The 13,888-nt window shown below is 41.3% G+C and overlaps 1 protein-coding gene across 3 annotated transcripts in view; it reads left to right on the top strand.

Annotated features, from left to right (window-relative positions):
- Positions 1-13,205, top strand: part of man1a2 (mannosidase, alpha, class 1A, member 2) — a 122,477-nt gene extending 109,272 nt beyond the window's left edge. For all 3 annotated transcript variants that reach the window (XM_081600025.1, XM_081600028.1, XM_081600030.1), the window contains exons 13-14: positions 4,261-4,376; positions 7,133-13,205. In XM_081600025.1, coding sequence (XP_081456151.1) covers positions 4,261-4,376; positions 7,133-7,268 — 252 coding nt within the window. In that variant the 3' untranslated portion in view covers positions 7,269-13,205. The remainder of the gene's footprint in view (positions 1-4,260; positions 4,377-7,132) is intronic.
- Positions 13,206-13,888: the final 683 nt, after the last annotated feature.

Below are 13,888 nucleotides of genomic sequence, written 5' to 3'. Positions count from 1 at the left end.
TCTACGGAAGTAACAACGGACGCCGCCGTCTACGGATCGATTTTAAAGTTGTCGAGCAACGGGAGCCGACGGCATCGTCACAATATCATAAGATGAAGGAAGTTTAAAAAAAAAAAGGTACAAGTAATATCAACTTGTGGAGTCCAACCTGCTGCAGGCGAGGAGCGTCTAACAAAACGGCTTAAACGTCCAGATGAGCTGGTGGTGCTGGTTGGGTTGCATTTGTATGTGCATAAGGCTGTCGCAGTTATTCAATTCATCGCATGGTAAATTAAAATAAGTTTGATCATTTCCATTCATTTGAAGAGCAACTTGGTTCACAGAAACGTAAACCGTTTTATTTATGGTTTCGGATGCATGCCCTCCACCTCCCCCCCATTTGTTTTGTCGTGTAGATATTTAAAATTGAGAGAGCAAACTTGCTTTATTTTGCAATCAATACATTACTTGAAAATTGTCCAAAACAACGATATTATTTATCACAATAATTTCCGGGCCTATTTATCGTCTAATAAAATTTATTGTGACAAGCCTGTATGTGCGTCGTTGTGTGTGTGTTTGCAGCTTTCTGTGCTATTTTGTAAATGAGTTTGAAGGTGAAGGCCCGGCTGCTGCGCTGTGAAATATGTCCCACCTTGGCAGCTGTTGCCCCCCGCCCCCTCTCCTCCCCTCACCAGTGGACAGTTTAATGGTATAAATAATTTAGCACAGACGGTCATGCCTTCTGATTGTAAGGGTGCGCTCGCCTCACGGCAGCTGCAAAGATTGCCGTAAAACTGATTTAACTCATGTTAGGCTAGTTTTAAATAGCAACACATGTAATTAGTCCTTTTAGCTTGCTAAAGTATATTTATATTTATGTAGATGTGTGTGCGTCTGTGTGTGTGTTTGGAGTAGAGTGACACGGCTCCATGAATCAAAAAGTGCAGGCTCACGCCGGCCTGCAGCGGCCCATGAATAACAGGTATTATGGTCCAAACTCTGTGCGAAGCAAATCTGCTGACAGCAACGAGGTCACACGAGGACGTTCCTGCGTGGACTGGATCAGTGAGTGAGTGAGTGACTGCGTGTGTGTGTGTGTGTGTGTGTGTGTGTGTGTGTGTGTGTGTGTGTGTGTGTGTGTGTGTGTGTGTGTGTGTGTGTGTGTGTGTGTGTGCGTGCGTGCGTGCGTGCGTGTGTGTGTGTGAGATGGAGGAATGGCTAACAGACGAGGGGCTGAGATAATACTATTCAATTACATGTGTTAATAGTGAAAGTCGATAGGCCGTGTCCCGCAGTATAATGCAGCCAGAATTAGTCAGCGGGGCCCAAATCTACTGTGATAAGTTCTCTTTGGGAATCAATGGAGCTCATATGTGCTAGTGGGCTGTTAGCATCACCCGCTTGACGATCGATAAACTTTTAATGACATTGAGTATGAGAAGGGGCAGGCTGGTGTACCAACTTTATAATTATTCTTATTATGTTTTAGTCTGTATTTATTTATGTAACGTGAGCTGGAGCAGCTGTCTAATCCAGTCGGTCTCAGTGTGGTTTTCTCACTTCTTCTCCCTGGTCTTGTCACCAACAAACTACGTCGGAAATGTCACGCCGTAGATCATAACCTCTCCTCATTCTGTCATTTCTCTTGTTTACATACCTTCCTGTCAGGCAGTCAACCTGATTGCAGCCTTTAAACAGAACTGCTTTTTCTATACCGACCAAGCCCAGTTTTGGTTTCGTGTGCCTTTAGCCGCTCGTCCAGTTTCAGAGTCCCAAGGCCGCCTTGCTGAGCTGCGAGAAGAAAAGTGCTGCCCATTGAATTCCTGAGTGCTGCTGCCGTTAACGAGACGGAGTCTGCAGACGCAGGAATATTGCAGCTCGCTGTGTTAAATAAACCGTGTCCGTATCAGGAACGAAAATGAAAACATCCTTAAAGAATGATGCCCTAAACTCAACCGCAGGGAAACATTGCAGTAATCCTGTCGCAGTATATCGAGCGCTGGGGAATGTTTGTGGGTTTATGGTGGAGGATTTCAGCTGCTTTTCAAGATCTACAACTGATAACACCAATGTAAATTTATGCTTACACTACACACCTGAGGAATGCACAAATATGGAAATTTGATATAAATATTGTTATATCAAATATGGCTGATGATTGATATTTACAGATATATCTGTTTCACAATGCTTTCAATGCCTTGAAGAAAAAGAACTCATTGACCCAACCATTGCTTCTTAAGGGAAACTCCTCATAATTCTTTTCTGTGTTACTCACAAACTGTGTTTCCATTACAAATGCCCTCAAATCTTTGTCAATATTCCGCTAACATTGGAAAAATGCAAAATTTTGCAATTGCGGTGCTTCCATTAAATGAGAAATACAATTAAAATCACACGTGAATAAGTTTGTTCACGTGATAAATCATTTTTTTTAAATGCCGCTTCATCATCATCCAACTACTTCCTGCCATCTTCTCAGTCGTTTCCGTCAGTGGTAACATCTGGTTGTTGATCGTGTTTAAATCATTTAAATCAGAAAACCTTTTTTTTTTAACACGTTTCCATTAAGCAAATTTATTTTCAGAATTCCAATTTGTGCAATTACATGACCAATGGAGACGCAGCTAGTGTCACAGGATCAACCTCTTCCACTGCCCCTTCAGTAACAAACGGCAACAAGATGGAAATAAATATTGATTGTTAATATGGGCCCCGTTTTATTTATTGGACCAATACCGAAAGATTAAAAGACCAGTAATATTGACCGATTCCGATGTTAATGCCGATATATCCTTCATCCCTAATACATTTGGGCCTGTTTGTATACATTAGAGAAAATCCTCACATCAAATTTGTATCCCAGATTTTACTTTCTGGACGTCTGACTGGACGTCTAAAATTTCAACAAATGTTTGAAATGGATCTTCAAAATCCTACGATGAGTGTTTGAAAACTTTTCACTGGCAGCAGGTCACGACCCCTAAGCCTAAGTCTGTTATGGTAGAAGTACACAAACACATCAGCTATAAAATGTAAACCAGTCAGGAATTTCAACCACCAGCCGTCCTGATTTACTCGCCATTAGGCCGTCTGTACGGATCAGGATCAGCTTCCAGACTTTAGCACTTTGTTCCCTGATGGTGACTTCCTTCGTCCTTTCAATACAAAATTTAATATATAGAGACTAATTCAAACTATCATAACCCAAAGCAAGTCATTTTTGATATGTCGGCTGACATATTTTAAACTAGATTGAGTCGTTGGAGGAGGGCAGACCTGTGACTACTACCGTTCTGGAGCTTTTTTTGTGGAAGGAGAGCAGAAATGCTGGGAATGCATTTTGTGTTTTGTAGAGCGGCTGCCTTGCGACTGTCACCCAGGACCAGCTCTAATCTGTCTAAAGCAAAGAAATTAATTACAGTGAGCTTTCTTTTATAAGCTTATTAAAATGTGCTCTCCTCCCCCACGCGTTCTTTGCTCTGCTCCTTCCTGCTCTCGTTTTCGTCGTCCTCTCTGATCTGTCGTTCCTTCCTTTGACCGTTTCTTTTTAGACGTCACCGCTCGTTTCTGTTCAAGTCTTCATTTGTTTTACACCTTTGACGTTGATTTCCCTACCTCCTTCCCTGCGTGCTCTCGTTCTTTTACTTCTTGCTCTTTTGGGGGTTCATTCACACCATCACTGTTTAGTCCTCGTTAATCGAACTCTAGTTTGCTTGCCTCGAATGTCGGGTTCATTTGGGAAAGTGGGAACGTGCAATCAAAAAACCGAACTCTGGTCCACCTGAAATCCTCTGTTAAAGTGAACTCTGTTGAAATTTTGATTCATTTGTGACCAGAGACTGCTCTGTAAGCAGGGAGCGGGCTATGATGCAAGGCATTCTGGGTAAATACAACCCGCTAGCGAGTCTAACAGTAGCTGGAGAAATGTCTCTTGGTGTTTTGCCAAAGGCAAAAGAGGAATCCTACAACCTCTGAAATCTGATGATACACCAGTTTTGTTTAGATGGTTGTGCTCAGGAAGGAAGTTGTGCTCAGTGTCGTCTTCTCGGATTTTGTGTCATCGTCGTTCTTGGTGTAGCGCCTCCACAGGCAAGTAGGGTAACAGGTTTTTCAAAGGATTTGGTTGATTTGACTCAGTGCAGTGTTAAAGCGAACCGCAGCAGCCAAAAATGTAACAAATGTTGCAATTTGGTCCCCAATGGAACGGAGTCTGCCGCACTATCAGGTTTGACAAGACTCTTACATCCTTCCCTTTCTCCATCCTGTCTCCTCCAGGCCATTGATAAGTACTGCCGGGTCAGTGGAGGCTTCTCCGGAGTGAAGGACGTCTACTCGTCCAACCCGACCTACGATGACGTGCAGCAGAGCTTCTTCCTAGCCGAGACGCTCAAGTGAGTTTGATTTGAAGCAGTTTCCTCCTCAACACTTAGACGGTTTCATCTGTAAAAGTCCAGTATAAGTTGGGTTTTTCCCAGAACCAAAGCAGTAGATGCTTTATGCCTGTGTGTTTGATGCAGAGGGAATCCCTGGTTTGGTTTTCCATCCCATCACTGTTGAGTTGAACAGCAGCTCAGAGTCTGGGGAGAATTGCTCTGGTGGTTCACTGCTTCCCCCTGGTGGCTGCTCTGTGTAAATGATCCCCTTCAGGCTCTCAGCTGCTTTTCTCACCAGTTTCCCAGGCTTCCTTTGCAGTCTGGAATTAGAGCTCACTATTAGAGCTCACTGGATAAATATGGAAGAAATGGATTATGGAACAGTGTTTGTATTTTCAGACTTTATTCACTTTATTCCACGATCTAAATGTTTTGTCCTTCATTTGTTCCTTTTCCCTTCCTTCTTTAATTCCTTGCTGCCTTGTTTTTATCCTTTATTTCTGTCCTTTTTTCCTTCCTTGTGTCCTTCTTTTCACTCCTTAGTTTCATCCTTACTTACTTACTTTGTGTCCTTCCTTTAATCCTCCCTTCTTCCCTACATTAGTCCCTTGTGTCCTTTTATTCTTCCTCTCGTTCTTTTCTTGAGGCCTTCATCCCTTTCTTCATCCCTTTAACTTCTTTCTGTCTTTCTGTCTTTTTTCTTTTCTGCCTTGATTTATCGTGCCCTTCCTTTACACTTGTTTTCCTTCACCCTTCCTTCCAATCTCTTACTCTGTCCTTCCATCCTTTGTTCCTTTTTTCTGTCCTTCCTTCATCTGTCCTTCTGTATTTTTTCTTCCTTCATTCCTTTGTTTTTCCTTCCTTCGCTCTGCCCTTTCTGCCTTCCTTCCTTCTGAGTTTCTGTCCTTCTTTCCTTATGTTCTCCGTCACTTCCTTAGTCCCTTCCTCCTTTCCTTCTTTCCTGTGGTGTTTCTGGTGGAAGTAATAATGTTTTGTATTTAAAATGTCAAATTGAGCTAAAAGAACCGAGAACTTCAATCTGGCCGTTGTACCTGTAAAAACCTGGATCTCTCTCTAAACCAGAGTGTCGGCTCCAGCTGTGAATAAACAATGTAAAGTGACATTTCCCAGCTGCTGATCAGACCTCGGCTTTTGACTGGGATTGAAACGAATACCGACGAGGCTTTTGATGCCACCAGCGTGTGTGTGTGTGAGTGTGTGAATGAGAGCTGTGAAATGTCAGCTGCCACGCCGGCCGCCCGCTCCCTGAGACGCTGACATTTCAATCCTTATGAGTTTGGAAGCCTTTGTGTCCTTTTGTATCTGTTTTTCCTCCAGTGTTTGTCCCAGCTGAGAGAATCCCGTCAGAGCAGCAGCTGCGCCCTGATTGGCTGCTGCTCGCCTCTGATGGGCAGATAAGCAGCATTTAGGAAACCACATTGCTCTGTTTCCAGTCGTGTGGATTTGGCCTTTTCTCCTCTTCTGTTGCAGCAATTAAGGAGTTAGTTTGCAAACTGTGTGATGTGAAAATTCTGTTTATAAAAGCAAATGAAATGTTGACAAATTTAGGTTTTGGTAATAATATAAATTAACTTTTTATGGAAACTGGGCAAATCAGTATTTAAAAATTAGTTTAAAAACTGTTTCAGCCTCTCTGAATAAAATATTTTGTTGATTTGGATGTGATTAAGGCTAATTAATTTTGTTGAGAAAAACAATTAGTTCCATTTGAGAAATCCAATCCCAGAGCATGATGTTGCCACCACCGTGTTTTTCTGCGGGTGTTGTTTTGTCTCTAACAGTTTTCTACCTGGCATTTTAAAAAAAGGGGTTTGTACACTCTTAACCTTCTTCAAATCAAACAAGATTAATGCCACATTTGTGCAGCAAAAATAATTTGTTTGTGCTGCTATAATTTTTTTTTTTTATTTGAATACATTTCTGGAGGTTGCAGAAGGTCAACCAGCCCCTCCCACATTTATGAAAGCGTTTGTTCTGCTAAAATTTTCATTTGTGCCGCTTTTCTTTTTTTTTTTTGTAAGATACCAAAAGTTGCCAAAAGTTCAACCAGCCCCCTAAAGTACCCAAGTCAAACAAAATTGTTATTTCATGAATGTTGGAGGGGCCAGTTGACATTTTATGACCTCCAAAAACTTTAATCAATGTCCTGAAAAGGATGGCGGCACCAACGAAAATGACTGCAGCACAAACGCAGCTGGTTTGGAGTCAAATTTGTTTGATTTTATAAATGTGGGTGGGGCCAGTTGACCTTCTATGACCTGTGGAAACTTTTATTAACATCTCAAAACGGATAGCAGCACAAGCAAAAATCATTGCAGCACAAACGAAGCACAGTTTACACTAAATTTCTTTTCTGATTTGAAGAATGACTGAGGGTTTCAGCTTCACTCAGGTGATTTAAACTTTTCTTTTCCAGGCGTTTCATTAAAATCCTTATATTTTGTTGACAAAGTTAATATTAAAATATTTTAAGCTTTTAGACCTTAAAATTTACATTTTAGTTTTGTTTCTGTTTGCGTCATCTTAATTTGATTTATCTCAACATTGCAAAAAGAAAGATGTTGCTTTTTGACGCTAGAAGACAAACATGTCTTCTTCATAAACACCTTGTAACAACAGTGTCTTACTCAGGGTTTGCTGTCATGTTGAATTATTCATTTCTCCCTCTACTCCCTTTACCTACCCCTCCACCATGCCCCGCCCCCTCCCTCCACCATGCCCCGCCCCCTCCCTCCATCATGCCCCGCCCCCAGGTACCTGTACCTGTTGTTCTCCAGTGACGACCTGATGCCGTTCGAGAGCTGGGTCTTTAACACCGAGGCCCACCCGCTGCCCGTCCTCCACCTGGGCAACATCACCCTGCCTGGCAGCGAGCCCGCTCAGCGGTAGACGCACACGCCCGCCTCCTCTTCCTCTTCCTCCTCCACAGCACCAGAGGGCGCCACCTTTCTGCTCAACCCAGCCCACCAATCCCATCCAACACTGGACAAACTTCCATGGGAACTCTTCATCTGCGTCCGGACTGCAGACATGAGCCAGAGGAGACGGAGAGACCGCAGCCCAGAGGAACGGACAGACTCTCTGGATCTCCCTCTCTTCTTCTTCTTCTCCTCCTCCTCCTCCTATTTCTGTGTTCTCCTCTCTGACTCTCACTATAGATCCGTGTGTTCGTTGCTTCAACCAGACGGACGGTGGGTGTGCTGCTCAGCCTTTTCTCGGCTCTGAATCGAAGAGCTCCAAACGAGAGGCTTTATTTTTGTTTTTTTAATTTGATTTGACCAAACGTCCTCCATACTGACTCGAGCCGAGGCCCTAGGAGTGCAAACTGAAGGATTACGCAAATGGACACTTGAAGGGTTTGTTTCCCCTCTACGCTAACGGACTAGTGGACATTTTACAGGGTCTGTTAACGAGATGTCGGGGGGGTTTTTTGTTTGTTTTTGCATTAATGGAGACACAGGGTCGTGTGAAAGCCCTCCACTTCTCCTCCCTTGTGACCCGAACCCGTTTCCTGTTTGATCATCAGATGGTCCTCAAACTGTAATCAAATCACCTCTTTACAAGCAGGTGGGGACAGAAGTAACCACCTAATATAAAGCTGTTTTTTGTTTTTTTTTGGCAATATGGACCATTTTGAGAGAGAGTAATTAAAGAACAGCAGCAGGCCTCCATGTACCAGTCTTACCAGTTTCTGTCCCATCCTAAAACCATTCTGCTGCTGCTGCTTCACCGGATGCTGCTCTTTTATCCGTTTTCTACAGGTCCCCCATCATCGTCCCGTCACTTTTCTTTTTCTTTTCCTTCCATCCTCAGATTTTCTCGTTTCCTCCGTTTTCAGCGACGCCTCGCTTTTTGGTATACGTGTTTGTGTCGGTGGCTCTGCTTTAAATCATTTGTTTGTGCACTTTGTTACAGGACAACTCTAAGGACAAAAGAGTAGAGTGGTGTAGCACTGAGAGAGGTGAATAAATGATTACAATACTCCTCAGCGCAGAGCTTTCATCTACCACTTTCTGTGTCCGTCCACCGTCTCAGTCATGCTGTTGCTGGTTTCCATCTTTATGTGAAAACAATCTTACGTTTTTTGATCTGATTTGAACCTCAACCTCTTCAAATCCTCATGATGTCAAATTATTCAACCATCAGTAGCTCTTAACAGATGCTAAGCTGCATAAAACGTTTTGACGTAGTGCAAAATATAGTTGATGTCTCCAGAAAAGTTAAAATACTTTTTCTTTCAGGGTATCGACATGCCATTTAAAATGCTTAAAGCCCTATACTGTTTTTACAATTTCTCCTTTGCTTTTCGCTCATGATGTTCATATCCACTTCCATGTTCAAAATTAATAAATATTTTGAAAAGTTGTTTCGTTCAGAACAACAAACTCTCAATGGTCACCCATTACAAAAGCAGTGATTGCTACACTGAGCTCATAAGGCGGAGATTTAGGAGCTGATTTATTTACTAAGGAAAGGAAAATAAGGAGGAATGGTCTTTGAGAGCATTTGATTGGAGATCTAGTAGACTGGCACCCGACTCAGGGATTTCAAAGCACTTTGTGGTGAGCCCGGCCTGACAGAGTGATGAAAACTATAATAAGAAAATACTGAACTTCTGGCAGCATTCAAGAAAAGTTGGCCCCTGCCCACACAGAGATGATTTTAGTTGCATCTGCGATGACTTTTTGGATGTTTAAACCGTCCGTTTCTGGACTCCCAAAAAGCCGGATCTGTGTGGACGATAATTTTTGAAACCAGGTTCCAGAGTCCGTTTCAGTGTTTCCGTCTGACCATGCCAGCTACATTTATTTTGAAGCTATGACGGCGTAGCTCCATCTCTCTTTCCATCCAGCATGCACCTTACTTCCACAAATGACAAACATGGCGTCATTCTTTGTTTTTCGCGTCATTCTCTGGTGGTGTTACAGCGCCACCGTCGGGCTCGTCATACAGACTACAGCATTTTCAGTGGTGCTTCTGATGCACATCGTTTTTCTTAACCGTTTACAAAAATTTAATGCGTTTGTTTCTGTTTGGACGGAGCCAAACTTTCTACCGTAGTTCAGAGGAGCTTTGTTACCATGGTAAACACAGGGGTGTTGAAGGACTTTCCTCCAAACTACTACGTCACCGCAACACCAGTGTTTTACTTGTGGGTTAAACTGAACAGCAGTGAAGCTGTCAGCATTTTTCATTGGTTCCTGTCAGTCTTGTAAACTTTGTCTACAGTTGAGTTCTTCCCCCCCAACATGTCACCTAATTCTTAAAGTCAGAATCGATTCAGATTTTGTGATCCATTGTTTGGCTCAGATGCTAAGAATATTATAGATTTATTGATATAACTTAATACTATCAAAGTAAATCAGATGTCTATATAAAACGTGGTAAACGTCAGTAAACAACAAAATTTCTCGCCTGAGAACTTTATGCTCACAAACAGTTGGCTTTCTACACTAGCTTTTCTTTTTTTAATTTTTGGTCAGTATTGTCTCCCCGTCCTCTGTGCCTCTTGGCTTCAGATACCAAGTGTATCTGAAGCCAAGATAACAAGTGTGTTAAAGTGGTTTGATAAAGGAAAGCAAGAGCGCTCACTCCATCTTTTTTCCTGCACTGCCTCATATTCACGTTAAGAAAAGCCTTTTTTGTCAGTTTTTTGTTTACAACAGGCAGTCAAGCTATTTCGCTCCATGTGACACATCATCCAGATATGGTCGCTGCTCTCCATTTGAAGTGCTTTAGTGCGTATTAAAATTACTTCTCTGCTCTAAAAAAATTATTTTAAACAGTACTGATTATGATTTAAGTTTTACACTTTGAGAAGTTTTAGGGGTTTTTTTTAGCTGTGATATTTGCCCCTTTTCTATCTGTACCTCACACTGAGAGCTCAGTTCTTCCTCATGTCGTCCTTCCAGAGGGTTTTACTGCTGATGCAACACTCGACTCTGAACCCGTTTCTCGTAAATCCCGTCCCGAGCGTTTTAGCGTTCGACATGGTCAGTGCTTGAACCCGCCTCGTTAAACGGACCCGAAACCGAGACGAGGAAACGAACACGTGTCGCATGGAATAAAAAGAAACCCGGACTCAAGCCAGTTGGTGTAAAACGATGCGAGAGGAGGAATAAAACGGAACGATAACCGCCAAAAATGAGCCGTGGTGAACCGACCACAGGGGGAAGCGGCCGGACGCCAGGCAGGAATCTATAAATAAAACAGAAACGGGGGAACTCTCCTGTCAACATGTGTTGCATAATCGAATCATTTCACTTCTGTTCACTATTATTAAAATGTTTCCGTTTGATTAGAGCTCCAAAGAAAATATTTTTCCCATTTCAAGGTTTCCACGTTAAGCTGAGCAATGCTAAATAATGTTTACTTCAGCACGGCACGTCCGGATCGACGTCATTCCTGCAGCGGCAAACTAAATGCAGTGATGAAGCAACGCTGGGATTTTTATTGTTATTATTAGTGTCTCGCTCCTCTGTGACCTCGGAGCCGGTCACCCGGGCTTCCCAGCTGCCCCTGGTGGTGTCGGCACCGACATGAAACCTCAGGAGGTTCACGCGTGGTTTCCGTCGCCCCGCGTCACGCTGACTACAACTTCACACCAGTGTGACGTCAACGCCTGGCTCGGTCTGACCCTGACCTTTGAACCGCTTTTAAATTCCGATGTGAAACCAGGCCAGCGGAGCAACACCGTTTTCATCCTGTTTCAGCCACAACGTTCATGATGTCACTCGGTGCCTTCCAAAACTGTCGACCCCCCGTTGAATCTTTTTACATATTTTTTTATGTGAACTTTAACGCTTTTTTTTTTAGTGTGTAATTGTGAGATGGAAGGAAAATGCTACTTTTAGTTTGGAGTTTTGAGTTGCTACATTTAAACAACCTTCTGCTCTAAAGCTCAGTCAGATTCTGTTATAATGTCCATATTTAGGATCATAAATGTGACTGAAAAGCTTATATAAAATACATAAAGTGAAAACTTCTAAGACTTTTCACTTTATTTAAAACACTCCATACATATTAATTTCTTGTTCCATATCAAATTAATATAAAACCAACACTAAACCTTAGTGACACTAAATAAAGCTATCAGAATTTTATATAGGGTAAATTTTATAGAACATACTAGCAATAATCTATTCTGTCAAATATCTTCAAACTAATGGATTTGGTTTATTTAAAAATGCAACAAGTTGTGTTTAAAGCTAGAAAGAGATTGTTGCCAATTAATTTCCAAAAAGTTATTTGTCTTAAATGGAAATAACAGAAGGAAACTGTTTACAACAAATATGTGTTTCGGTTTATGGAGTAAAATTACAGAACTGTTTGGATGAGGAGATGAAAAATGGTTTACTATAAATCCATTCAAAACAATTTATAAGGAATGATCAAGTCTTGTACATTTCTGATTTAATAAGGAGAACCATACATTGGTTTCAACTGGTGTTGCTTTATTGTATATGGCCCTGAAAATCATTATTGAGAAAGGGGCGGGTTTATCCTGCGCCCTTTTCAGGGTTTTCAGTTTTCTTGATTACATGTGACTAAAAACACAAAATCTTACCAAATATGTTTACTCCAGTTTCCATTGCAAATATCTTAGTACAACTGAAATGAGACAAAACTCACAAGTAACTTTTCAGCAAGACATAAGAGCTTGTTTTAAGCCAATAATTACTTTGATTTATAAAATAGAAAAAGAAAAAAAAGTACTTCCACTATTTCACATAACACATGGGAAAAATGTTTTAAGTGGGGAAAAAGAATCTGCCAGTACTTTTTAAAAATATCGGTATTGGGTAATTACTGACTTAAAATGTCGGGTCGGACTAAATCCTGGAGCGGAGTGCTTCTATCTGAGGTTTTAGCTGCTTAACAATTGAATCCGATATATTTCTTGGCCTGATATATAATCGGACCAATTTCCGATGTCCGTATCGGATCAGGATAGCCGTAATACTCGACATAAATATCAGATGGACTGGTTACTGATACGGAGCCACTGTTATTTAGCTGTGCTGAATACATACATATATGTGGTACACTCTTTTTTTTGTAAAACATGTTTAGAACCAAGCATAACATATCTTTCCCTTTACACTTACCAGAAAATACCCCAGTAAAACGCTTTTGAAGTTGGTGACAACATGTGGAAAAAGTTCAGGGGGTGTGGTTAAGTTTTTTTAAGGCACTGTAAGTATTTTCATCGAGCCGGACCCGCTCTGCTCTCTCTCTCTCTCTTTTTGAGTCGTCTTTCCTTCTGATCAGTTCAGGTAAACCCGGCCCAGATTTAAACTCTAAATCGCCGTTCTCCTTTGCGGATAACCAGGAACAGATCTTGCTGAGAATTTTTTTTTTTTTTTCACCAAAATAGGTGGCAGCGCAGCCAGACGTGGTTACATTATGTACACAAGTTAGCAGCTGCATCGTAAAAGCTGAGGATTTCCTCTGAAGTTTTAATTGAAGCGTTGAAACCACCACATCAGGAGGTGGTTTCTTCTCTACCCCACTCGTCTCTTCCTTCTCTTTTTCATGTGTGCTCATCGTTAAACATGTCGATAGAGTTGAATTCATTTCATTTTACCCATCAGTCACTTCATTGATGCAGTGCAGACTTTGCTCTCGCCTCCCCCTGAACGCCACATCATCACCGCCGAGTCCATGCTGAGGAGGAAACCATCAAGTCGCTGCAGCGGCAACGTTGATTTTGACAAAACTGAGTGTTCTGTATTTGTATTTTTACTGAGCTACAAAGTAAGATTAAAGTATCTGTAAATATGTTTAAAAGTGAGACACATCCAATAAAGATGTTATGAAAAGTGATCCGTTTCCCATTTGTGTTTTTAATTAAACTCAGCAGTAAATATTTAAATATTGCAGCTGATTTTTGTAATAAAATAAAATTAAATTAAAAAGGACTCTTTATTTTTATTTAGTGAATATTTATTGTATTGTGTATCATTTGTCGTGATAAATTTCTCCTGATAGAAATTTTAGTTCATTGCCCAATTAATGATGTTAAAACCACCCAAAAATGTCTGTATTGTCAAGATTGTTAGGTTTGCTATTCTCTGACTGTTCAATGAAGGCATCAATTGATACCAATAAATCAATCAAATTTTATTTGTATAGCACATTTCAGCGGCAAGGCATTTCAAAGTGCTTTACATAATTAAAATAAAAACAGGAATGTGAAAATGCAGAGCAGTTTGGGGAGACAAATCACACTTCTTCATGTGACTGATGCCCTAAAGAAGCATGTTACAAATGGAAATGTTTTTCCAAGAGCCGTATTTCTGTTGGTGGGGCTACAATTGCCGTGACACGGAAATGTACATTTCAGCATTTCTTTGTTTTTTTTTTTGTGATGCTTAAATTTCTACCATTTAAGTTTTGGTTTTAATGCAACCCTCGTCTCTGTTCATTTATTTTCCTGAAACGACTTCTGGGACTTCAAAAGAAAATCGACCGAGTAGCAACATTAGATCACATTTTAACCACAGAAA

This window comes from Poecilia reticulata, chromosome 2 (assembly GCF_904066995.2).
Source record: "Poecilia reticulata chromosome 2, P_reticulata-male-v2, whole genome shotgun sequence".
Classification (NCBI taxonomy): Eukaryota; Metazoa; Chordata; class Actinopteri; order Cyprinodontiformes; family Poeciliidae; genus Poecilia; species Poecilia reticulata.
Note: the sequence above shows the minus strand (reverse complement) of the source record. Positions and strands in the feature narration are given on the sequence as shown.